The sequence below is a fragment of the Pteropus alecto genome, unplaced genomic scaffold (assembly GCF_000325575.1).
Source record: "Pteropus alecto unplaced genomic scaffold, ASM32557v1 scaffold86, whole genome shotgun sequence".
Classification (NCBI taxonomy): domain Eukaryota; kingdom Metazoa; phylum Chordata; class Mammalia; order Chiroptera; family Pteropodidae; genus Pteropus; species Pteropus alecto.
This window is the reverse complement of record NW_006442109.1, coordinates 3,313,608-3,338,418: the sequence shown is the minus strand read 5'-3', so window position 1 is coordinate 3,338,418 and position 24,811 is coordinate 3,313,608. Positions and strand designations below refer to the sequence as shown.

At 35.1% G+C, this 24,811-nt stretch overlaps 1 protein-coding gene across 3 annotated transcripts in view; it reads right to left on the bottom strand.

The window, feature by feature from the left end:
• Positions 1-4,624: 4,624 nt before the first annotated feature.
• WDHD1 (WD repeat and HMG-box DNA binding protein 1) overlaps positions 4,625-24,811 on the bottom strand; it is a 49,635-nt gene continuing 29,448 nt past the window's right edge. For 2 of the 3 annotated variants that reach the window (XM_006920166.3, XM_025038952.1), the window contains exons 16-26: positions 23,255-23,411; positions 17,973-18,087; positions 17,173-17,304; positions 14,322-14,542; positions 14,104-14,222; positions 12,988-13,044; positions 10,298-10,341; positions 9,722-9,892; positions 8,974-9,104; positions 7,146-7,284; positions 4,625-5,420 (exon numbers count right to left, since the gene is read on the bottom strand). In XM_006920166.3, coding sequence (XP_006920228.1) covers positions 5,223-5,420; positions 7,146-7,284; positions 8,974-9,104; positions 9,722-9,892; positions 10,298-10,341; positions 12,988-13,044; positions 14,104-14,222; positions 14,322-14,542; positions 17,173-17,304; positions 17,973-18,087; positions 23,255-23,411 — 1,484 coding nt within the window. In that variant the 3' untranslated portion in view covers positions 4,625-5,222. The remainder of the gene's footprint in view (positions 5,421-7,145; positions 7,285-8,973; positions 9,105-9,721; positions 9,893-10,297; positions 10,342-12,987; positions 13,045-14,103; positions 14,223-14,321; positions 14,543-17,172; positions 17,305-17,972; positions 18,088-23,254; positions 23,412-24,811) is intronic. The other variant, XM_015596011.2, reaches the window with a different exon arrangement.

Below are 24,811 nucleotides of genomic sequence, written 5' to 3'. Positions count from 1 at the left end.
GTATGGATACGCCACCTTGTTTATCCGTTCATCACTTGGACATTTTACTTTGGGGCTATTGTAAATCACGGTGCTTTAAATAGTCCTGTACAAGATTTTGTGTGGACGTTTCCTTACTACTGAGTTTACACCTAGTTGTAGAAATGTTGAGTCATATAACCATTTAACATTTTGAGAAACTGCCAAACCACCAGTTTACATTCCTACCAACAACGCCTGAAGGTTCCAATTTCTCCACATCCTTACCAACACGTTATTCTCCACCTTTTTCATTATATCTATCCCAGTGGGTGTAAAGTGATATCTCTTTGTGGTTTTGATTTGTATTTTCCAGATGGCTAAGATATTTAGCACCTTTTCCTGTGCTTATTGGCCATTTGTATATCACCTTTGAAGAAATGCCTATTCAAGTCCTTTGCCCATTGGGTTATTTGTCCACTTTTAAGAGTTGTTTATATATTCTGGATACACATCCCTTATCAGATATGATTTGCAAAATTTTTTCCCATTGTGTGCTTTTTTTTTGTTGATGGTGGTCTCTGAAGCACAAAATTTTTAATTTTGATGTTGACTTCGTCTATTTTTTTCTTTTGTTGCTTGTTTCTGGTGTTATATCTAGGAAACCATTGCTTAGTCCAAGATCACAAAGATTTATGCCTAAGAATCTTAAAAGAAATTTAGTTTTAGCACTTACATTTGGGTCTTCATCCATTTGGGATTTTTTTATATGGTGTGAACCAGGTGTCTAATTTCATTCTTTTGCATATGCCTAGCTGTCTCAGCACAATTTATGGAAAAGACTATCCTTCCTCCATTAAATTGTCCTCGCAACCTTGTCAAAAATCAGTTGATTATAAATATGAGAATTTATTTCTGGACTCTCAATTCCATTCCATTGATCTATAGGTATATTCTAATGCCAGTACCACACCGTCTTGATTATTGTAGCTTCACAGTAAGTTTTGAAATTGGCAAATGTGAATCCTCCAACTTGTTTTTTTCAAGATTGTTTTGGCTATTTTGGGTCCCTTGAATTTCCAAATGAATTTTAGGATCAGCTTGTCATTTTCTGCAAAGAAGCCAGCTGGGGTTTTGATAAGCACTGCATTGAATCTATAGGTCAATTTGGGGAGTATTGCCATCTCATCAGTATTAAAGCCTTCTATGAACACAGGATGTCTCTGCATTTATTTAGGTCTTTTATCTCTTTCAACATGTTTAGCAGTTCAAAGTATAAGTTTTGCACTTACTTGTTAAATTCATTCCTAAGTATTTTAGTCTTTTGGATGTTTTGAGTCAGTTTTAATAAGCTCGGTTTTTGTTAAGCACTTGGTTTATCAAAATTTATTGTAATAAAGTTATTTAAAAGTCTTGAATTAATCAGTGTTCAACTAGAGACACAACCAGTAGGAGATAATATATGTTAAGAGATTTATTGCAAGGAATCGACTCACACAATTGTGGAGGCTGGTAGGCAAGTCTAAAACCCTGAATCTATAGGGTAGACTTCCAGGAAGGGCAGGTTGGGAATCTCAGGCATGAGCTGAAGCTGGCACTACAGGTATAATTTCTTCTCCCTTACAGAAGCCTGTTCTGCTCCTAAGGGCTTTCAACTGATTAAATCAGGTCCACACATATTATCAAGGATAATCTCACTTAAAGTCAACCGACTATGGACTTTAACACAATCTATAAAATATCTTCATAGCAACACATAGGTTAGTGTTTGACTGAATAACTGGCAACTATAGCCTTGCCCATTGACACATAAAACTATCATAAGCCTCTTTATCTTTTTAAAGTATGTACCATTTGTAGTTAATAAATTCTTTTGCATTCCTAATATCACTTATTTGTATTTCTCTTTTCATCATGATTAATCTTGCCTTTATATTTTTCTAATTTATTAGTCTGTCAAAGAATCAACTTTTGGCTTCTGATTCCATTACGTTTATTTTCTATACCATCAGTTTCTGCCCTTTATGACACATTTCCAGAGTAGGTAAAAATTAATATCAATCACAGGACTACTACCAGCAAAAGGCCACATTTTAAATTTTAGGCTTCAGTTGTTGTTTTTTTATTTTTTAAACATCTCTATGGAGTATGAATTTGTACTCTATACCTATGTGGGGGGGAAAAAAAAAGAACACACGCACAGAAAAAAGCCTAATGACATACACCCAAATGTTAACAGTGGTATCTCTGGTTATTAGGATCAGAGGTATGCTTTTCCTCATTCTTTCCTGTATTAAAAAGTATTTATTTCTAGTAATTAAATGAAATGCAAGAATCTTGGTTGATCCTACATTGGGGGTGGAGGGAAAGCTAAAGGGCACTTTGGGAGAAATTCTAATATGAAATATACGTTAGGCAATAATACTCTTGTGGTAGGTTTCTTTGGTATAATGATATTATAGTTACGTAGAAGAATGTCTTTGTTCTTAGGGGATACATGTAGTACTGAGGGGTGAAGTGCCACGATGCTAATTTCAAATGGTTCAGGAAAAACCCTGTTTATAAAGCATATAAGGCAAAATGTCAATAATAAGTCAATCTAGATAAAGGGTATATGTGTGTTCACTGTCCTATTCGTAATTTTCTGTAGGTTTGAAATTTTTCAAAATAAAAACCTGGGGGAAAATTATACACTCCTATAATAAAAGAGCTGGAAAACAAAAAAAAAGCCTGTAAGACAACCAGTCACTGATTAAGATGCTTTCAACATGATGGGTCTCATCCTTTTGTCTAAGGGCTCTGTGCCATGCTAGCGACAGTGGCCCACCAGGCTGTTGCACTGATAGGAGAGGCTGTAGATTACCACAGTCCCCATAGCTGGCAGGCGTAAGCCAATGCTCTCTCGCTTGCTCTCTGGAATAATTAGATAATGTCCTTTTGATGAGCGTAAAGCTATAAAATAACACTCTTTGATAAGTTTTTGCTATTGGAGACTAAAGTTTAGCACATAACAACTTTCTACAGCACATAATAAGCTCAGAATAGGTGATATTATTGATACCATGATAGTGGTTTATTATATTAGCAAATAACAAATATATTAGTTTACTTACCTTTCCATTTTCCTACCATTAAGCCCAAATTCTCTGGAAAAAAAAAAATTTTCTTAAAGAGGTTTAATCTTATATAGCAAAGGAATAAGGGTAATGTTACTTGGTTTCAATGTTCTGATTTGTAAGTTAAACCAAGTCAATACAAAAACTTTCCTTCAACCAAATAAAAGAGGAGACTAAAAAAACCCTTTGCGAATCCTTGGTATTACAGGTTCCTAAGGATCTGAAACAGAACACTCAAGGAGTACACCCTTGGACATTATAAACTATGTACGACAGCAAGTTAAGGGAATAAAGGACATGTCTACAAACATGCTTTCCCAAGTATTATAAGTAAACTGTTACTTCAGGATCTTGAAATCAAAATTAATTCACTCCAAATCAAACTGAACGGCAAAGAAAGGTGCAATAGCCAATAGCATGATAGATGACATTTAAACATCACTGTGTACCAGGAACTAAGTGCTTTTATCTCATTTAAGTCTCACAATAACCCTATGAGACAGATACTATTATTATACCCATTTGACAGATGAGTGGGCAAAGGCTAAACTTGTCCAAGGTTATTCAGCTGGTATCTACTACGATGGGTTTTCAAACCAGGGTGGTCTGGCTTTGAAATCTGTGCTCCTAATCACTGTGCTATAATGTCTCTCAATACCAACTACTAATTTAAAAATATGAAATGTATTCATTCCTTCCTAACCTTAATCATTATAAGTACTATCCATCTAAATTTTCAATGTTTTGTTCCTTCTAATCTATAAAACTATTAGATTTTGATTTTATTTTACTATCCACCCGTCCCTGCCCCTGTATCTTGCCCTCATTAAGTCGCTGCATGTGTGTTAAGCTCTGCTTAGAATAATAACCAAAAGTGTATGAAATAATTAAATCTTGTTTGCTCAAAATAGAAGAGGAGTTAAACACTTTCCATAACACTTTTGTTTCTTGACTTCCAGAGTTTGGCTTTATTTTGCAGTGGAGAAATAATTCAGAGCCATTTTGAGACAGACATCATTAAAGTAGAGGCTCTGTCAAATCAATACTGCATTACGGCTTGGTCTGTTGAAGAAGACACACCTGAGATAAAAATGGCTTCTACATATACCTGCTTTATGATAGGTTTTGTTCTCCTTTGCTCTCATCAGTTTTATTAAGTTAAAATATTTCACACAGGCTTTCTCCAAAATGACTCTCGAAAGTCTGGAGTTTAGTTAGAATTTTAGGCCCACATAAAACCAAACTTGTGGCTATGCTACATGACAGAACACAAAATGTAAAACTTTTTTCCCTAACCCTTTACTAGTACTCTTATCAAGGCTTCAAAGACTTGCTCGGAAAAAGTACTATTGATGCTGACAGCCAGAGCACATTACCAGGAGCACTATGCCCTGGGCTGTGATCCTATCAAAACACTATCTTCGATTCTTCTCTTTTATAATGTATAGGAGGATGGGGATGATGGGAGGAAATTATGGATATAAATATAAAATACACTTTCTAAAAACATTCCCAATTCATGGAAATACAATGCTAAGGCCATATCAAACTAAATATGAAAAAGTAAAAGTTTTATTTTTTAAAAACTAGGCTATACAATTGAAAGCCATATACGAAAAATTTCCAAAACAAAAATATCTCATCTACAAAATTATATACATGCTTAGGCCCCATATTAAAAAACACGGTCCCCTAGGTCCCGATTAGACAAAGAGAGCCATCTATGGTAATGCTTGGCAAGAGACTACTGTAGTACTTCCCAGTACCTGACAAAAAACCAAAAGAGGAAATCCCGACAAGGTATTTCAGTGCTTAGAGGTGTTAAGACCTTGGCTTTGATGATTTTGAAGGTAAGAAACAAAATCAAACTGGCTTCCACTGGGACATGCTAGTCAAGTCAGTGACCACAACAATCACAATGCTTCTGGGTGGCCTCAATTTTGGGGCAGAGCAATCTGCAGAGGTGATAGTTTTTACATGTTCCCTGCTACCTACACCAGTATAATTACTATATTATAAAGACAAACAATTGTCTTTAAACTCTTTTAAAAATATACAGCATTTTCTAAAGATTTTTTAAAAGTCCAGATTCATCAAAGATGAGTGAAAAAAAAAAATCCATTACTTTCCTAAGGCCACTTCCTTACTCTATTCCTGCTTAAATGCAAAAGCTGACAGTTTCTGATTCGTAGAAAGATCTAAAGGTTTTTGCTTTTTAGGCAAATTCAGATTCTCCGTTGCTTTTTCTTTCTGGTTTTCAGTTTCCTGACTTTCATCCACAAATTTTCGCTTCTTTGTTTCAGCAACATCACTTGCAGTTTCTCCTTTAGCCTTGATAGCCCATGCCTTTATAAAAATATTGGAGAAAAGATTTTATGCAATAACAAATAAATAGGAAGAAAATTATTTCTTTACTTTTCCAGGTAACATAAAGTAGCATAATTAGCATTTATTAAGCTAATCATTAAGGATTCTCATTGTTAAATTTCTTATTACTTAATTGCAAAACATATTAAAAAAATCACATTCTATCTCTAATATTTCAATCTATACTTGGCTTGTATTTAACCATATCAAGTGCAAAATACTAAACCTGCAGGTACTTTTTAAAAATGAAACTTTTCATTTTGAGATTGTAGATGCACAGGTAGTTGTAGGAAATAATACAGAAAGATCCTGTGTACCCTTTACTCACTTTCCCTCAATGGCAGAATCTTAAAAAACCAGAATATTGACATCAATACAATCTCCCTTTTTACTTCTACTCATTTGTGTAAGTCTGTATGTGTACGTTTAATTCTATTCTGTGTATTTACCACCATATTCAAGATACAGAACAGTTCCATCACCACAAGGATCCCTCGTGCTGCCCCCACTCTTCACCCAGGCCCCAACTGCTGGCAATCAGCACTTTTCTGCATCCCTATCACTTTGTCATTTCAGGAATGTTATATACGTATATATTCTTTTGGGATTGGCCTCTGTTCACTAACCAACAAGTTTCACTCATTTCATCTCTTAAATCTCTCTTAATCTATAATATTTCCTCCTACTACTAACTTATTTTCTTTCCCGTTTATTTATTGTAGAAAAGGGATTCTCTGAGCAATAGAATTTCTCACATTAACAGACTGGATGTCAGCAAATGTTTAAGGTTTATATATCTTAAAAATACTGATTACATTTCTAAGTATTCGAAAACACAATCACAACTTTTGCCAAGTTGTTTCTTCTGCTGCATAAGGTCTGATGCATTCAGATGCAATTTTAGTTAATTCTTTAGAATTTCTATCCTTTTATAAATACTTACAAAAAATGAGAAGCACAAGTTGCTATGAGATTCTAGAGGAGGCTAAAGGTGGTCAGATCAGTTTCTAGCTTCCTAAGTTTTCAATACTTTTATTCATAGAACCCAGTTTATTGAGGCAAGAATCTATGTCACTAGGTTCCCATGCCACACACTGTCATTCCTAGGGAAGTGAAGTGTGAGATTTAATTAATACACCATCACACACATTGCTTTCCCTTGCAAAAGAAAGTTGCTCCTAGCCTTCCTTCACATGGCAAATTTACATGAGAGGTAACAGGTTCAGGACACCAGTTCTAATTTCCATGTGAAAGGCAGAAACAGAACAGCAGCTCTCCCTGCAAAAGCAGTATTCTCATTTAGTATTCAGTGTAAAGTAAACAGCATTTAAAAGATTTCTGCTTACAAGGAACCTAATAGTCCAAAAAATATGACTTAACTTCATTTTTACTTAATAATTTTATTTGTTTTCAATTTATAAGTAATGCTTTTTTTTTGGCGTAGTCCCCTAACTTGTAATGTGCAGGAGCTTATACAGATGTAAACAGTATACCTGCCCCCAAAATTAACCATTAGCACTAAATAATAACTACTACATATCCATATGTTCAGTGTTGACATTTCGGTTATTTAATTTCTTCTCCACCAAGTTTCCTCTCCCTCAAAAATATTCAATTTTCAAAAAGAGAAAAAGGCATTTTCTATAAGGATTTTTAAAACTTGGGAATTCACTAAGATCTCAGTCTCAGCACAATTAACCTTACCTTCCTTTCTTCAGTTGACAATACTCTAAATAGAAGAATTCCTTTTTTTATTATGTCTGCTTCATCTGATAAGTCAGGATTGTCAGACAGAATATTACTTCTGTTTTCTTCCAGCCACATCTGGAACCCAGTCTTTGGCCTAATAGCACAATAATGTGAAAAAATTTTATACTTAAGACATAGTTTAAAGTGCTTTATAATTTTCCAGGTTAGTAATTAACCATTAGTCTTTGTATACCTATATAAAGAGACACAATTAATTACACTTGTTAATATTCATATTACATATTACTTAACCTGCCTGGAGACTGCAGGAATAATGAACCGAAATATTCTTTGTAAGGTCAATTCAAAGGGATTATTCACACTTGTATTTTCCAAGCACAGCAACCATGAATTCTGCACTTTCAATTCTTTGATAATGTTGACAGGCTCAAGGTCGCCAATCTCACTTAGCCCCTCTGGCCCAGTAAAATTCTACCATGTAGCTTTGGCAAGCTCTTTCTCCATATCCTAAACCAGCTATTTGAAATCTTCAGAACTCTCTTGGGCTCCTTCCTCATACTCTTACCTTGGCTCTCACAGCTGGCCTGGGAGTGTGAGTACTTTGCTGTATCCCCATTACATAAAACATGGACATAGCACATTGTCAATTTTATTAGATTTCACTTCTGATACAAACTGTCTTTAGGTCACAAGTGAAGGTTTAATGCAAGTATTTAATATTTACTGGGCACTTTTTTCTGTATAACCAGTTGCTAGCATAAAAAAATGGAATCTTCTTAAATAAAATTTTCACTGTTTAATTATCTAAATTGAATTCAGAACAAAACGAGAAAAACAAAAACCATAGCTACCCCCTCAGATCAAACTGGTTAACATGAGATATGATTCTATGATACATAATGCTAAAAATGAAATGGGGACTTTTTCAATTTAACTGATGCATTTTAAATAAATCTAGCAAAAGACATCAAAATATTTGGTAACGTACTGCAAAGGTGGACAAATAGGATCTGGATGAACAGGAATTCTCATATGGCTAAGGTATATAAAATGATATGACATCAATGCTAAACAGTCTGGCAGTATCTACTGGAATTATAAGTGCACATTAACTTTGTCTCTATGAGAATCCATAGCTATAAGTATATATGAGAAATAACTTGTATAAAGTTATTCGTTGCAATACTATTTGTATTAGTAAAAGATCTTTTTCCACTAGTGGAGACCTAAGTAATTATGATATATCCATTCAATAAATATAAAAAGATTACAGAAACTCTGTGTAGTAACGAAATGACGTGCAAAAGCTATTAAGTGGAAAAAAAGCAAGAGATAAAACAATGTATAGGCTACCATTCCTGTAAAACTAAAAAAAAAAAAAAACCCAGATAAATATAAGTGTGTGTATGTGCATAGATTAATACTGAAAGGCTCTATAAGAGACTTGTTGCTGTGACTGTGGAGCGGGGTACTGGGTAGATAGGAAAGATATTTATTCTTCATCACACATCTTTTTGTATCTTTTGACTATATTTCTCCCATGTAACTACATTAGCTATTTAAAAAATGGATTAATTATAAAATATAGTATTTAAATTTAAAACACACATATAATTTGCCAAAATACACTTTAATTAATAATGTAAATAGACATTAATCAATATTTGCATCTTCCTTCAAGTGTTCAGGATGACCACTACCAATGCCAATGTATTATTTATAATAATGAATAACAAAGCTGAATAATTTTGTATTGCTCCTTCAGTATGCCTTTTATTGGGATACTGAATCTTGAGAATACTAAATTTCTCTATGTACTAACCTTTGATTTTCAGTGTCTTGAGCACACACAGCTGAGGTTTCAGATGATGAATTTTTAGGATTTTCTTCTTTTATTTCCTCAGTCTTATCAGTTTCAGAAGTTTTTTTCTGAAAATAGGATGCTGCAGATGCCTGTAAAAACAAATATCATGAAGCTGCAAGAAAATATAGTATGATTTTACATGTTAAAAGCAAGTTTTAAAAAATGTGGGAAAATATTATTTAGAATCTTATACCAACATGTGAAGTCCTGAGGTTCTCGACTGAAAAAAAACATGTAGATACACATAAACTGCAAAAAAACTATATTTCAAATTCCATGTTTTCTAAATGAATAAAATTATATGAAATGGAAAAAATAAATGATAAATATATTTTACTGATGACAACTTTGGGATGAAATACCAAATCTGAGATAAAATCTGGGAGACAAAATCAAAATACAGAACAAGGAAAGATAAGAGCCAGGTACTCTCTCAGTGTCATCATTACATAGGGATATGTAACAGAAACATCTGGGAAATTTTTTTCAAAATACAGATAAATGGCTGAGTCCCTAGGGCCTGGGTATACATATTTTTAAAAAATGATTCTGAAGCAAAACCAGAATAGAGAACCATTGCCCTCACTGGACAATTAGTTACATACAACTAGAGCCTCCTGTCTCATACATGAAACAGTGAACAAACTACAGTTAGACAAATAGATCTCGTGCTGCTTATTGCAGATGTGAGTAGTTGAAACAGTACCTGCTTAGACTTTGGCTTTGGAACTAGAGGCTTTATAACTGGAGACTTTTCGTTATTTGTAGCTCGATTGAGTGCAGTAGATTTCTTGTATGATTTGTTCATATTATCTAAAATATTAGTAGAGCGTGCTGAATTCACTGAGATGGCTGGCTCTTTGGAACTGGCTGATACCTAAAGAGCAAACTCGTGTTAGCATTTTATATTGAAAGAAAAAAAATCCTAAGAGATTTCATTTTTCCTTTAAATTTCTGTTATATCTGTATTGTACTCTCAGTTCTAGAAATGCATACATTTAGCACAATCCAAATTAAGACTTTTGATGCACATATTCTCAAATACCACATCCCCAAGAAAAGCAGGGAGTATCTTTAAAAACTATAAGCACTTAAAAGACAAGGAGAAAATATAACTCTTAGCCTAGGTGTGAAGCAGTGCTGCTTTTGTCTTTGTTTTCACAAAGATCTGCTTCAGTCTTTAATGCCTCCAAGTCTGGGGAGGGTCATTGGGTGTTTTGAAAATATTATTCTATATGAAAATGTATTTAAATAATAGAAAATATCATTGGAAAGAGTTTACCTTAAAGGGGTTTACTCGTCCTTGGTTGCTAGAGGTAACTGCACCTTTCATAAGAAAGAAACCCTCACTTAACAGTGGTAAAACACAGAAGACTTCTGACTTCTTCTACAATAATAGATGAAATATTTTAATCTATATTGTATGAAAATGAATGTGCTTTGTTACTTTACAACTATTAACTACATATCACCTCCTTCCATTTCTAAGACAAAATAAAAGCTTTTAGATGGGAACTACCCCAACTTGCCACTATAAAATATACATACTATATGAAGATCTAACTTTTTCTCCTGTTACCATAGAAAAATGGTGCCTTATTTTAGCTAAGGCTAGTAACTAATTCCTCTCCTGTGCTCTCAATCCTACCCTTCTGGCTTTGTCAAGAAATGTGCTATCAATGGCTACAATATCTTTGACTTTACCCTTTTACTGACTGCTCAAGTTTCCAACTTAAACAAACAAAAAAAACAAATCCTCTCTACCCCACAACCCCTCAGCTACCATTTTATTTTTTTCAAAGCATTTTATTTTTTTATTATCAGTTTCAAGTACATAATACATTGGTTAGATATTTATATAGTTTATGAAACAATCCCACTGATTACTTTTATCTTCCCTCTGGTTCTCCACCTAGCCATTTCTGCTGATTGCATTCCCAATGCTGTGCTCCCCATCCCCATGACCATCTATCAACTACTAATTTGTACTTCTTTAACCCTTCACTGCTTTCTCCCACCCTCCCAATACCTCTCCCCTCTGGCAGTCACCAGACTGTCTTCTATATCTGTGAGTCTGTTTTCGATTAGTTTGTTCTTTTTGTTCCTTAGATTCCACATATAAGTGAAATCATATGGTATTTATCTTTCTCTGTCTGACTTATTTTGCTCAGCATAATAACTTCTAGGTCCATCTATGTCATTGCAAATGGTAGGATTTCATTTTTTCTTATGGCTGAGTAAAAGTCTATTGAATATATGGACCATAACTTCTTTATCCAATTGTCTGTCTGTTGTTGGGCATTTAGGTTGCTTCCATATCTCAACTATTGTGAATAGCACTACCATGAACACAGGGGTGCATAAATCTTTACGAATTAGTGTTTTGGTTTTCTTTGGATAAATACCCAGAAGTGCAATTGCTGGGTCAAAAGGTAGATTCATTTTCAATTTTTTGAGGAACCTCCAGACTGTTTTCCATAGTGGCTATACCAGCAGCCACCATTTCTATCACCTCTCCTATAAAGCCAAATTTCTCTAGTGCTGTCTACATGGCTATTCCCATTTCCTCACTGCTCTTATGTTCCAGCTCCAATATAATATGGACTCCAGCCCTACTAACCTACAAAATCTGCTCCTGCTAAGAACCTGGTAAAACTCTATCTGGCCAAATCTGGTGGATACTTTTGATCTCTCAACAGCATTCCACATAGCAGATCCCTTTCTTCTTGGTACTGTCTTCGTCCTTGACTTCTGAGTTACTACATCGCCCTGGCTTATCTCCTTCCTCTCTGGTCTCATACTCTTTCGATGGTTCCCCTTCCCCCTCCCTCTACTACCCGATGTTTAAATGCTGGGGATTCCCTAGGCATAAGCTCATTTTTCTTTTCACTTTACATCTTCCCCCAACGCTCCTTCACCCATGCCCGTGGTTTAAATTGCTATACTTACGCCAGTGATTTTCACTTTATATTTCCATCCCAGAGATACTAATTCCCCAAGCTCCTGACCCAAATATCCAATAGTAATTCATCCTCCTGCTATCTAAACCTGTGTCTCCCTAGTTTTCCTGACTCAATAAATGGCACCATGATTAACTCAAGTACTCAAGCCAGAAACTGAGTCATTCTTCACACCTGAACTTCCACACTCTCTACATCATCATCAGAAATACCTCTTCAATTCTTCCTATTCTTTCTACCATTACCACCACCCCAGTCCGAGCCACTATTCAATCCCACTTGGACTGCCTGAGTGGTCTCTATGTGCATTCCTTTTCTGAAGTGTGCCAGAAAAGGCTGTGCCCCACTTAGAACCTACAGCCTCCCAGCAACCCTAGAACAAAGATCAAAATCCTTACTACTGCCTATATGGATGTGCACGATTTGGCTCCTGTCCATTGCTATAAACCTCAGCACTTCTTCTTTGCTCTCTGTGCTCTTCATACCACTGTTAGTCTTCACACACACTGTTGCTTAAGACCACATGCTTTTCCTCTGCTTCTGCTCCCACCCACCTCTGCCTAGCCCACTCATTCATCGTTCAGGTCTCTGCTTTAAAGACTCCGTAAGGCCTTCCTTGGAGCCCCAACCCATCGCCCATCACTGAGTTAAATTATAGCCATCGGTTATCTGCTCTTTTAATACTCTGTACATGTTTTTAAAGATAATTTTTTAATCAAAGTACTCTATGTATAGTCTGAAAAATCAATTGGTACCATAATTTTTATACAAGGATCAACTGTGCATATCTGCTTGACTTCTGTATCACCATTTAGTCAAATACCTGACATTCAAGCATTTAATAAATACTTGTTAAATGACCATAGTTTCACAAAGAACGTTTCTGATAAAAAAATAAAACAACAACAAAAGAAAAAAAAAAAAAGAAATAGGCCCTAAAGAGTAAGGTGTGTCACTTTAAAGACTACTTGTAAAATTTACTTGACATTACAAAATCATAAATTTTTCTTACCCGAGTTAATAGCTGGCACATCACAGGAATTTGCACTTTTTGAAAATGGGTTCTGTCCTATAGAATAATTATGATAACATAATGTAAACAGGAAGATAAACATATCCTCTATAATCAACAATGAGAAGGCAAAGATGTCTTGAAAAAGTATGGGTACAGCAGTCCCCCTCTATCCACCAGGGATAGTTCCAAGCCCCCTCATGGATGCCTGAAACTGAGAATAGTACTGAACCCTATTTACACTGCGTTTTCTCCTGTACATACATACCTATGATGAAATTTAATTAATAAATTAGACACAGTAAGAGATTAGCAACGTAACTAATAACAGAACAATTATAACAATATACTATAATAAAAGTTATGAACGTGATCACTCATTTCAGGAGACCCTTGCTGAAGCCTTCATATAGGCTCAATGCTTTCTGGGGCAACATGCTTCCATCAATCAAAACATGATTTCTGTTCACGGCTTCCACTCACAAACTTAATGCCTTTTCCACCTTAAGTAAAAACATATTATGCACTGCAGCTGTAATTTTTGCAATCTGAGGTGCAACAGCAACACTAGCATAAATTTCTTCGTCACAATTTCAGATAGAAAATTCTTCCTTTACCACAGATTTTAGCAACGTCAACATATGAATTTTTTCTTTCTTATTAAGTCAAGAACTTTTACCTTTTCACTTAAAGCACTTTATGGCTTCTCTTTGTGATATCCAATTTGTCAGCATCACTGCTCTTGCATTTTTAAATAAAATAAGGGTCACTTGAACTCAAGCACTCTAACACCACAGCTGACCTGATACCTGAGTGACTAAGTGACTAATACACTGGACAAAGGGATGATTTACATCCACGGTGAGATGGATCAGGACAGCACGAGACTGCTACTGCTACTCAGAACTAGACCATTTAAAACTGATGAATTGTTTTCTTCTAGAATTCTCCATTTAATATTTTGGACCGCAGTTGATCATAGGTAACTGAAACCATGGAAAGCAAAACCATGGATAAGGGAAGACTTATGTATTCAAATTTCCCAGCCAAGTAAATTGGGAAAAGCCCCACACATCACATTTCTCACCTTTAAATTGTCTTAAAAATGTATCTTACCCTGCTTATGTATTTCTGATTTTTCTTCTATATCATCAACTTCTCCAGTGTCCTCTGCTTCTTCTTCAACTTGATTTCTGATCCTTGGCTGACTCCATTCTGTAGCAATATTACTGTAACTAAAAGATGAAAATACTATTCAATAAAGAACTCTATGCAAAGACCAGCTTAATACTCAGAATAGTAAAGAAAAATTCAAACAACTGAATATTTTGTACCCAGCATTCAGCTTTTTTCTGAAATCTTCTTCTTCTTCTTCCTCTTCCACCTGGGTTGCTGCCAATTCTGCGGCCTTCTCTACAGCCAGTTCACTAAGTCTTTGGGCCAATATTAATCTCCGAGAACGAGAAGCATATTTAATGGCTAAATTCACAGCATTTTGAGTCATTAGATCAGCAAGTTCCACACAACGAAATTCCCGTTCCAATTTACAGGAAAGCTAACCCAAAAAGGAAAAAAAAAACAACAATCAAATCATGTTAAGTAAAACTTTTTTAAAATAAAGGAATGAAACTACTAGTAAAACTGAGAAAACAGTATTCTAGATACCATATTTCACTGATTCTAAGATTACATATTTTAACATCTCTGAAATTAGAAAGCATCTTATAAATGATGGTGGGTCAGTTTAATTGGCAGCATTTTTTTTTTTTTTGTCTCAGTGGCTTATATGAAGAAACTAATGGTGCATTTTACAATTAATAGTAGTTTAGATTCAATGAGATATGGTATATCACTTCAAGCTATTAGTTGCAAGGAAAGTAAGAGATTCATTTAAAATCCAGATGCAGTTCTCCTAACTTTGTTTTCCTACCCTAGCCAAACAGAGCTGCAAATGCAAAGAAGAAATGAATTATAAATGATTTATTTATTACCTTGCCCAGACTTGGCATGCAAATGCTACTAAGTGAATCTGGATGGGGTAAGTAGATTTATCCAATAGTTTTTAAGTGTGATTGCCTATGATCTCCAACTACCAGAAACAGTTATAAACTTCTAAATTAACAAACAACATTCTTTTTCTTGCTTTATTTTTCATACTTAACATTTAAAAAAGGCATTCATTTATTATCTCTTAGAAAACACTGGCTAGTTTTCTTTTGGTATGAACTGTGACAACTCAAAGTAAGGCAATTCAAGTACAATGTGAGGAAAATTAATACTTCGAAAACTATTAAGGGCCTCATAATTCATAGGGTAGAAGGATGATTTTGTTTCTTATACATCCCATGTCTGATCCATCAGCACGGAAGCTTTAGATATTCATCTGTATGTATTCCTCAAATTTTCTAGTATCACTTATCTATAAGCAATACTTCTCAATCAAGGTGGTACTCTGACTCAGGGGACACTTAGAAATAAAAAGGAATACAGTTAAGTCCTCACTTAACGTGGTTGAAAGATTCTAGGAAACTGCGACTTAAAGCTAAAAAACGTATCACAAACCAATTTTACCACAGGCTGATGTAAACGAATTAAGTTCCTACTGCATATTTCTAGTCACAGAAAACATCACTAGACTTCTAACTAAAAACCCAAAACACTTCTAATATTAAACACTGAAATAAGTGCATGCTATACACATATTTAAGGAAGATTAATAAAAACAAGGTAATTGTTTTCCAACCTGTTTATTCCAGTTCAGGGTCAAGGGTGGCCAGCCTATCCTAGCAACTCAGGGTGCAAGGAGGGACCTTATCCTGGACAGGACACCCTTACATCATAGGCTGTACTTACACACACACCCCCACATTTGCGCAGAGTGGGATGATTTAGACACCCAATTCATCTCATGTGCACATCTTTGGGATGTGGGAGAAAACCGGAGTCCTTAGAGAAAACCCACAGACATAGGGAAAACATGCAAACTCCACATGGGCAGTGGCCTCAGCCAGACACTGATTTTTTTCCTTATCAGTTATAACATATTGGCACTGAATGAAACAGTAGTCGAGGATCTGCTGTAGTGTGGGTCTCAGAGACTAAGCTGAACTACAGGCATTTGCAGGGGGCCAAGAATGCTGAAGAGGACCAGTCCCCAAAGCCACCAGCACCCTGCTCCAGAGGAAAAGCTCCTCTATGGCTAAATGGTAAATAAATCAAATATGTTTCCTTAAATGTACTGTAGGAAGTAAAAAAGTCTAGTTCCCAGACCACAAATGACACCACATAAAAGGAACAAAACTTACTCTACAATAAACTAATTAAATTGCTTTAATACTAAACTCAAGGCAGTGTTGCATAGAGGTGACAATAGTGAACACGCCTTTTGGAGACTAATTACAATTAGCTTTGCGGTCTTCGATATCACTTTTTCCTTCAGAACCCTCAACTTTTAAATGAAAAGTCTGGACCATTTACTCTCTCCGTAAATAGTGGGGCCCACTATATATCAGATATCATGTCAGTGCCTGGCATGGCCACTGCCTTCAAGGGGCTTACAGTCTAGTGCAGGATAAGCAGATAAAAAATTACAATACACTCCTCTTCATAAACCAACCTGGAATGAAGATGCAAGAATGAACCTTATGTTTCAAAAAGTTCATTTACCTCCAAAGATAAAAGTACTTATATATTCAAGGCAACAAACCTGGTCACTGGCTAGAGACAAATTTTTATCATACACTGTTGCCTAAGAGGATGACAAAAGGCAAGCGTATCTAAAAAGCCTTATTAAAGTTCTTAAGGCTGCCCACCCTTAGAGGTTTAAAAGTCCAGAAACTCTATTTGTTGCACATAAGAGCAGGAGCTACAGCTCCTGGTTCTCAAACATTTTTAAGCATCAAAATCGCTTGGCGGTCCTGTTCAAACAGTGCAGTGGGCAAAAGCAAAAAGGGAGGTTGCACTGGGACAGTTTATGACCACCTACAATCTTAGATACAAGGTAATTTTTAAAATATTTTAAATGCGACATTAACTGGAAAAAGAATGTTTAAGGAAGAAAAATACCACCAGATACAACTTAAGAATTGTAGGTTGTGGAACTCAGTGCTAATTCACATACCTTTAAGAGATTCAACCTTAGAAAAGCATTTAATTTTAATTTTTTTGTGTATTTATTTTACTTACTGCAAGCATTTTCATTAAAAGTTCCTGTTGCTGTTTTATTGCTTGATTTTTAGTGCTCTCTTCATATTCATAATTATTTTTAGCTAAATAATCAAGGTGGTTGTGAAACAGAACTGAACGCCAATACTGTTCCTACAAAAGTAAGGAAAAAACTGTTTAGAGTCAACTATCAGCTTAAGACCAGGCAAATGTTAAATATTTATCTTAAGATACCAGTTTCTGAATAAAATATTTTCTGAAACACTCCTTCCTATTATTTTACAATTCAAATTCTAATGTGATACTACGCCTTGACTTTGCCTTCTACCCTTAAAAAAAGGGGAGAAATAAAGGGTTTTAAACAGTTTCTTAGCTATTATAATTAATGCTCAGAGAATTTGGGAAGCTACTTTTTTAGAAGCCAATTTGCTTCTTTTTTAGAATAACTAATTGCAAGATTTCAAATGACTTTCGATGACGCAGGGCTAGGACTAGGGTGAAGCAATCCAAGCGTCTACAGTACAAAATTTCTGGAAGCACGCCCTCTCAGGACTTGTGGGGCCCTGCGAATGAACGCCTTGCCCTAGTGAGGCGCTGACAGTAACACCCATATACTTCATAGACAAGGTCCCTGGAAGCAGTGATGGCAATCAGGTGCCCTGATGATCAATCAGTCCTCTTTCTTCTCTGCTACCTCTGTCTATTTCATTATAAAGTAATAAACACACAACATTGGCCACCGGGATAATTTTTAAATGCCTATGTCACAGGTAGCGATCGCATTATCAAATTTAGAGTGTCAAGGTAAGATCTCCACATACCTCCATTTGTCCTTTTTCTGTTCCAATCTGACAGTAAGGAAGCTTAAAGGATAATATAGCTACAGCAGGGCGTGGAAGGGTGGGAGGAAACCGAGAACCTTTACAAGGAATGCACCTGTCAGTAGAGAAAAAGTCTCACTATAAAAACTTACATTTATAATATTAAATTAAATTTAAAATATGAAATTATTCACTGCAAATGAATGATTTCACATATCTCTTTAAAATAATGACATTCATCTAAATGAAATAAATCATCTTACTCAAATAAACATTAGATGGAATAGTAAAAATCCTTATAGGTTCAAAACTTAACCTCTTAACATAAAATGTGAATTCTTTGATTCAAATTACTAAATAACTTGATTCCTGGGAACAGACATGCAAGAAATTCCTGAGAACAACCTATATCCTAAGGAAGTTAAAAACTGTTAACTAATATGTTCCATTTGATATTAAATCTGTCCATAATGGAATATTTGGAGATTCTAAAAAGACAAGACAAATAATAACCAGCGATCTCTACTGTTCTCTATTGAGTTCGATTTTATATTCTCTAAGACCATATCTTCTAAAAATCTCACATTGCCAACCACTATCTTCAAAAATACTCTCAACATTGTTTCATATTCTGCCAACCCAACAGAAGCCATCAGACAAGAATTTCTGTTACCTTTGAAATACCAAATCCATCTGCATTTGCCTATCCTCTTCCTTCTCACAACAACTGATGTAATGTCTTATCTTCCTATTTTAGACAGGTGGTCTAAAAAAATCTATCACTTTTTTTGAGGATATCATTCCTTTGGTTGTCTCTTTTTCTTACTGTCAATCTCAACCTCTTTACTGAATTTACTGTCAAAAGATTACAAAAATGCTCTAGAATCGCCCAAACTAAATAATTCATCCTGCTTTAGATTCCACCCCATCTCTGCTCCACTGCACAGCCAAACTTCTTGAAGAGTTGTCTACATATCATGCTTTCATTTCTTCATTTCCCATGCTCTCGGCACACCCCAATCAGGAATTTAACATTTTGTCGTGTGACTAAAACCATTTTTATAAGGGTTACCAATAACTTCCACTTATCCAAATTAAGAAGTCTTCTTGAACTTCACTTCTAGCCTTCTCTGATTCGGGTTATTGAATTGCCTCTTTCATTTAAAAAAAAAAAAAAATTCAACTTACTTAATTTTTGAGCATTTATATGCATAAACTATAAAAAAGAATACAGAGAAGTCTCCTATACTATCCACTGAGTGTTTTTCTACCAAGCAACTATCATTAGTTTCCTTTTATTCTTCCAAAAATTCTTTGGCATATATAACCAAATACAATTATGCGTTCTCTCTCCCCTTTTACACAAGTGGTATTCATTTCACTTAACACATCTTGCAGATCTTTCCACCTAGTTACACAGCACATCCTTACTCTTTTTAAATAACAGCTTTATTAAGATATAATTCATATACCAGAGTTCACATAGATGTACCACAGCCACATCATATTTGAGTGTATAATTCAGTTTTTACTATACTCAAAGAGTTGTGCATCTATCACCACTAATTCCAAAACATTTTATCACCCCAAAGAGAAACCTCACGCCCACTGGCAGTTAATCCCTATTCTCCACTGTCCACTTCTCTGCAAGCCCCTGGCAATCCCTAATCTACTTTCTGTCTCTACAGATTTGCCAACTCTGAACATTTCATATAAATGGAATCATAATATGTGGCTTTTTGTGTCTGGCTTCTTTCACTTAGCATAACATTTTCGAGGTTCAGCCATGTTGTAACATGAATCGGTATTTCATCCTTTTTTACAGTCCAATAATATCCCATTGATGGATATACTACATTTTACTTATTCATTTCTCACTTGATGGACATTTGCATTGTTTCCACTTTTTACCTGTTACGAAAAAATCTACGATGAACATTCAAGTACAAGTTTTTGTACGGATATGTTTTCAATTCTCTTGGTTAGAAACCTAGAAGAAGACCACTGGGTCATATGGTAACTCAGTGTTTAACCTTTTGAGGAACTGCCAAACTGTACCATTTTACAGCCCCACCCGGCAATGTCTGAGGGTTCCAATTTCTCTGCATCCTCACCAATACTTGTTTTTCTCCATTTTTTGGATTATAGCTATCGCAGTATGTGTAAAAAGGTATCTCTTTGGTTTTGATTTGCATTTCCCTAATGACTAATAATGCTGAATATCTTTTCATATGCTTATTGGCCATATGTATATCTTGTCTGGAGAAATGTCTATTCAAAATCCTTTGCCTATTTTTAATTGAGTTGTCTTCTGTTGAACTGTAAGAGTTCTTTATATATTCTGGATACACATCACTTATCACATACATGATATGCTTCACCCTTTAAAACAAATTACATAGTATTCTAGTGTATAGGTGTACACAATACATTTCTCTATTCTTCTAATGGAAATTTAGGTTTCCAATCTTTTACTGTATTAACAATCATACAATGTAGGATATCTTTTACATATATCATTTCCCACATTTGCTAGCAGCACTATTTCCTAAACTTTAATGTGCACACAAATCACCAAATATCTTGTTAAAATGCAGATTCTGATTCAGTAAGTCTGATGTGATACTGGAGATTCAGCATTTCCAATAAGCTGCCTGGTTATGGTGGTTTCCATGGATCATGCTTTAAATATCAAGTACTAGTATATCTGTAGGACTAATCTTAAAAGCAGTATTATTAGGTCAAAGGGCATATACATTTCTAATTCTGGTTGTTCTTAACAAATTATCTTCCACAAGGATTTTAACCAATTTGTACTCCCATCAGCAATATGCAAACGTGATTATTTCCCCACGGCCTCACCAACTCTAAGAGTGTTAACAAATTTAAATATTTTTCCAATTTGATAGATAAAAAGAGTTCTCTTTATAGTTTTGATTTGTATTTATCTTAAGTGAAACTAATTATCTTTTCATATATTGAAGAGCCATTTTTATTTCCCTTCTCACTATTGCCTCTTTCTTGAAATAGTCTCCATTTATAGTTTCTGTTATATGACCCTATTCAGGTGATGTTTTTCTGACATAGCTAATCCTCTTTTTTTCTCATTTAAAAGCTCCTACTCCAATACCTGGCCTCTAAATGTTGGAATTTCTTACAGCTGGATTCTGAGACCTTTTTTCCTCTCTTCCTGCTAAGTCGTCTTATTTATTACTATGACTCTAAATATCTTCTATATTCTGGTGACTTCCAAATTTGTATCTGTAGCCAAAATTTCTTCTCTGAATTCAAATTATATATCCAATATCTTCTTGATAGCTCCATTTGGATATTTCACAGGCATTTCAAACTTAACACAACCAAGAGAGAATTCAGTTTCATCTCCCTTATTTCTATAAACGACGTGACTATCATCTAGTTGCTTTAACCAGAAACATGGGTGCCACTATTGATTCTGCCCTCTCATTCCCAATCCCCAATCTAATAGCAAATCCTACTGTTTCTATCTTGAATCTGTTTCTCTTCATTTCCACTGCCCCACATTAGTTCCAGCCATTGTTCTAGCTCAGCTAGATGACTGTAAAATCTTCCCCAGCGTTCCTCAATGAGGGCACTAAAAGCATTCAGGAAAGAATAATCTGCAGTTGAGCAAGACCATCCCACATTATGAGATGTTTAACAACCCCCAGCTCCAGCACTCTAAATGCCAGAGTAACCTCTATCATTGTGACAACTAAAAACAACACCCCACATTTCCAAACATCCTCAGATGAGGGGATAAATCTGCCTGCTAAAAACTGGTCTCCCTACTTCCAGTCTTACCCCTGCCAATCCACTTACCATAAATAATTGCCTTTTTATAGCATAAATCAGATTATACCATTCCTCTGAATAAAATCCTTGAATGGCTTCCTGATATCCTTTCAAATAAAATCCAAACTTCTCCATCATGGACTATAATGCAACCTATATCTAACTTTTTTGTATCATCTTGAACTTACGCCTGCCACCATCCCTTGATTCTTATACTCTAGACACATTTAGATTCTTTCAATTCCTCAAATGCATTGAGTTCTTTCAGACTCTACGGCCTTTGTACATGCTGTTTACACTACATGGATTGCTTTTCACTCCATTCTTCCATAACAGATTCCTTGGCCTCCAGGTCTCATTTTAAATACCACCTCAGTTGGGAGTCTTTTGTGATCACTCCACTTAGAACATGCCCTGTTATTCTCCATCATGGGTCTGGCTCAGATTAATTAATGGCATTTATCTCAAGTAGTAATTAATATTTACTTGTTTCTGTTATCTGTCTTCCCAGGCTATAAGCTCCATGAAAGGAGAGACCTCTTTAGTCACTAAGTACCTACACAATGTCATTGACAATCTTTTAGACCATGAACACAAAACTGAATAGAGGCTGGACTGAGAATTCTGCGCTTGCAGTAAAATACTAAATTTCTACTAGTCCTCTCTCCTATTATAATGATTGAGCTAAAAATCTCAAAGAGCAGCTAAATTATGTACATTCAACTCTAAATCATAATGAAACATAAAACATAAAAGGCTGTAATAGAAGATAAAATGCCATGTTTAACTCCCCTCCCTGTCAGGATGAAATGATGCTATAGTCACACTAATAAACTTAATTTCTATTTTGTTCAATAAGTTCAAAGTCAAGCAATTGGTTGAAAACTTCAAAGTGAATATAAAACAAATTCCTGATTTACCGAATGTGGAAAAAGCAAGTAAATGAACTACGGTGAAAACGAATAAAAAATACACTTTAAAAAGAATTCTCTCTACTCAGCCATAAAAAAATCTTACCATTTGCAACAATGGATGAACCTAGAGAGAATTATGCTAAGTGAAATACATCAGACAGAGAAAGACAAATGCCATATGATTTCACTCTTATGTGGAATCTAAGGAACAAAATAAATGAACAAAGAAAATGAAAACAGAATCATAGATAAAGGGAACAAACTGGTGATTGCTAGATGGGAAGGGGGGGTTGGGAGGCTGGGTGTAAAAGGTGAAGGGATTAAGAAGTACAAATTGGTAGTTACAAAATGTCACAGGAATATAAAGTACAGCATAGGGAATATAGTCAATAATATGATAACAGCTATGTATAGTGCCAGGTGGGCACTAGACTAATTGGGGGGATCACTTCATAAATTATATAAATGTCTAACCACTATGCTGTACACACTCGAAACTAATATAAAATAATATTTAATGTCAACTTTAACTGTAAGCATTTTCTAATAGCCTACCTCAGTTGTTGGGGATTTTCATGGATACCAACCACCCAGTAGTGATCAGATTTTCCTTTGCAGTGTTCTCTTGTGTTACATACAGGAGTCCACAAATTGCCAAGCCCTCTGTTAAGCATTCGAACAATGCCTTCTGAATCCACAAAACATGGGGTACCTATACACCAACAAAGTTAGAAACCACTTGGAGACATAGCTACATACTTGTTAAATACTATTTTAAAAATACATACCCATCATTTAACGTTTAATTCAAAAGTAAAAACAAAACAAGAAAGCAAAAATTCTAAGTTAATTTCTCACAAAACTTCATAAACCACATAGAGTAAGATCCAAGTAAAGAAAGCAACAACAACAAAAAAATGCCTGCTATGACTGAAATTTATCCAAATAGAGAGAAAAAACTAATAGTTTCAGTGAAAACTATGCCACCTGCTGGAATAAAGCAATATTTTAAAAAGCCATTGTCAGCAAAAAAATTAAACTTGACTCTGAAGTCTCCCAGGTTAAGAGAGTCTTGGAAAAATACAAGACCCTGATACGAGGTGAGGATGTAGAACATCTCTCTTTTGTACTCTTCTTCCTTCCTCTCTTTCTTGGCCTCATCACTGTTATGTTCCCCAACTCCTAGGTAAGCAATTCTTACCTAGGAAACAAGCAGGCATCCCTGTTTCCCACCTACTCTGCTCCTATCTCAGGAAGTGCACAGCAAATTCCCTAATTACTCCTTTTCTTATCTTTGACTTTACAGCCCTCTCACTCTGCAAATAACAGTTTTCTCAGAGTCTAGATCTAATTGGTAATTAAAAAAAAAAACTATATGATGGAAGTCATTGGTGGTCACATTATTAAAGCATAAATGACTAATGATCTACCAACAGAACATACATCCAGAAATGGTTGATATTTTAAAGATACAATTGGAGTTTCTAATGATGTAATTGAAGGTCACGAATCTCCAATAGAAATATTTAAGCCAGGACACAGGGTTAACAGGCTTCTTAAAATGAGGTACTCTTCAGTGTCCTTCAAATCATCTGTCATAAGCCACTATTAAATGAGTTTACAACAGCACTGTCTAACAGAAATATGTGAGCTACAAATGTAATTTTTAATTTCCTAGTGCCACATGAGAAAAGGGGAAAAAAAGTAAAGTTAATTCTAATAATATATTTTATTAAATCCGATATATCCAAGATATAATTTTAACATGTAATCAATGTAAAAGAATTGAGATTATTTTACGTTCTCTTTTTCATACTAAATCTTCAAAATTCGAAGAGTATTTCACACAGCACATCTCAATTCAGATTAGCCACATTTCAAGTGCTCAGAAACCACACATGGCCAGAGGTTACTGAAGCAGACAGTGTAGGAATAGAAAATTCTTGATTTTTGTGTAGAGTCTGCTGGAATAGCCACAACTTTACCATTGATTTGTATCTCCTTGCTAACTTAAACTTTCAGAAAACTATATTTCCACATTGTAAGTTTTCTAGTCAAAATTCTCATGAAGAGACCTTGTACATAAAACAATAGCCACCTTGCCTAATAATT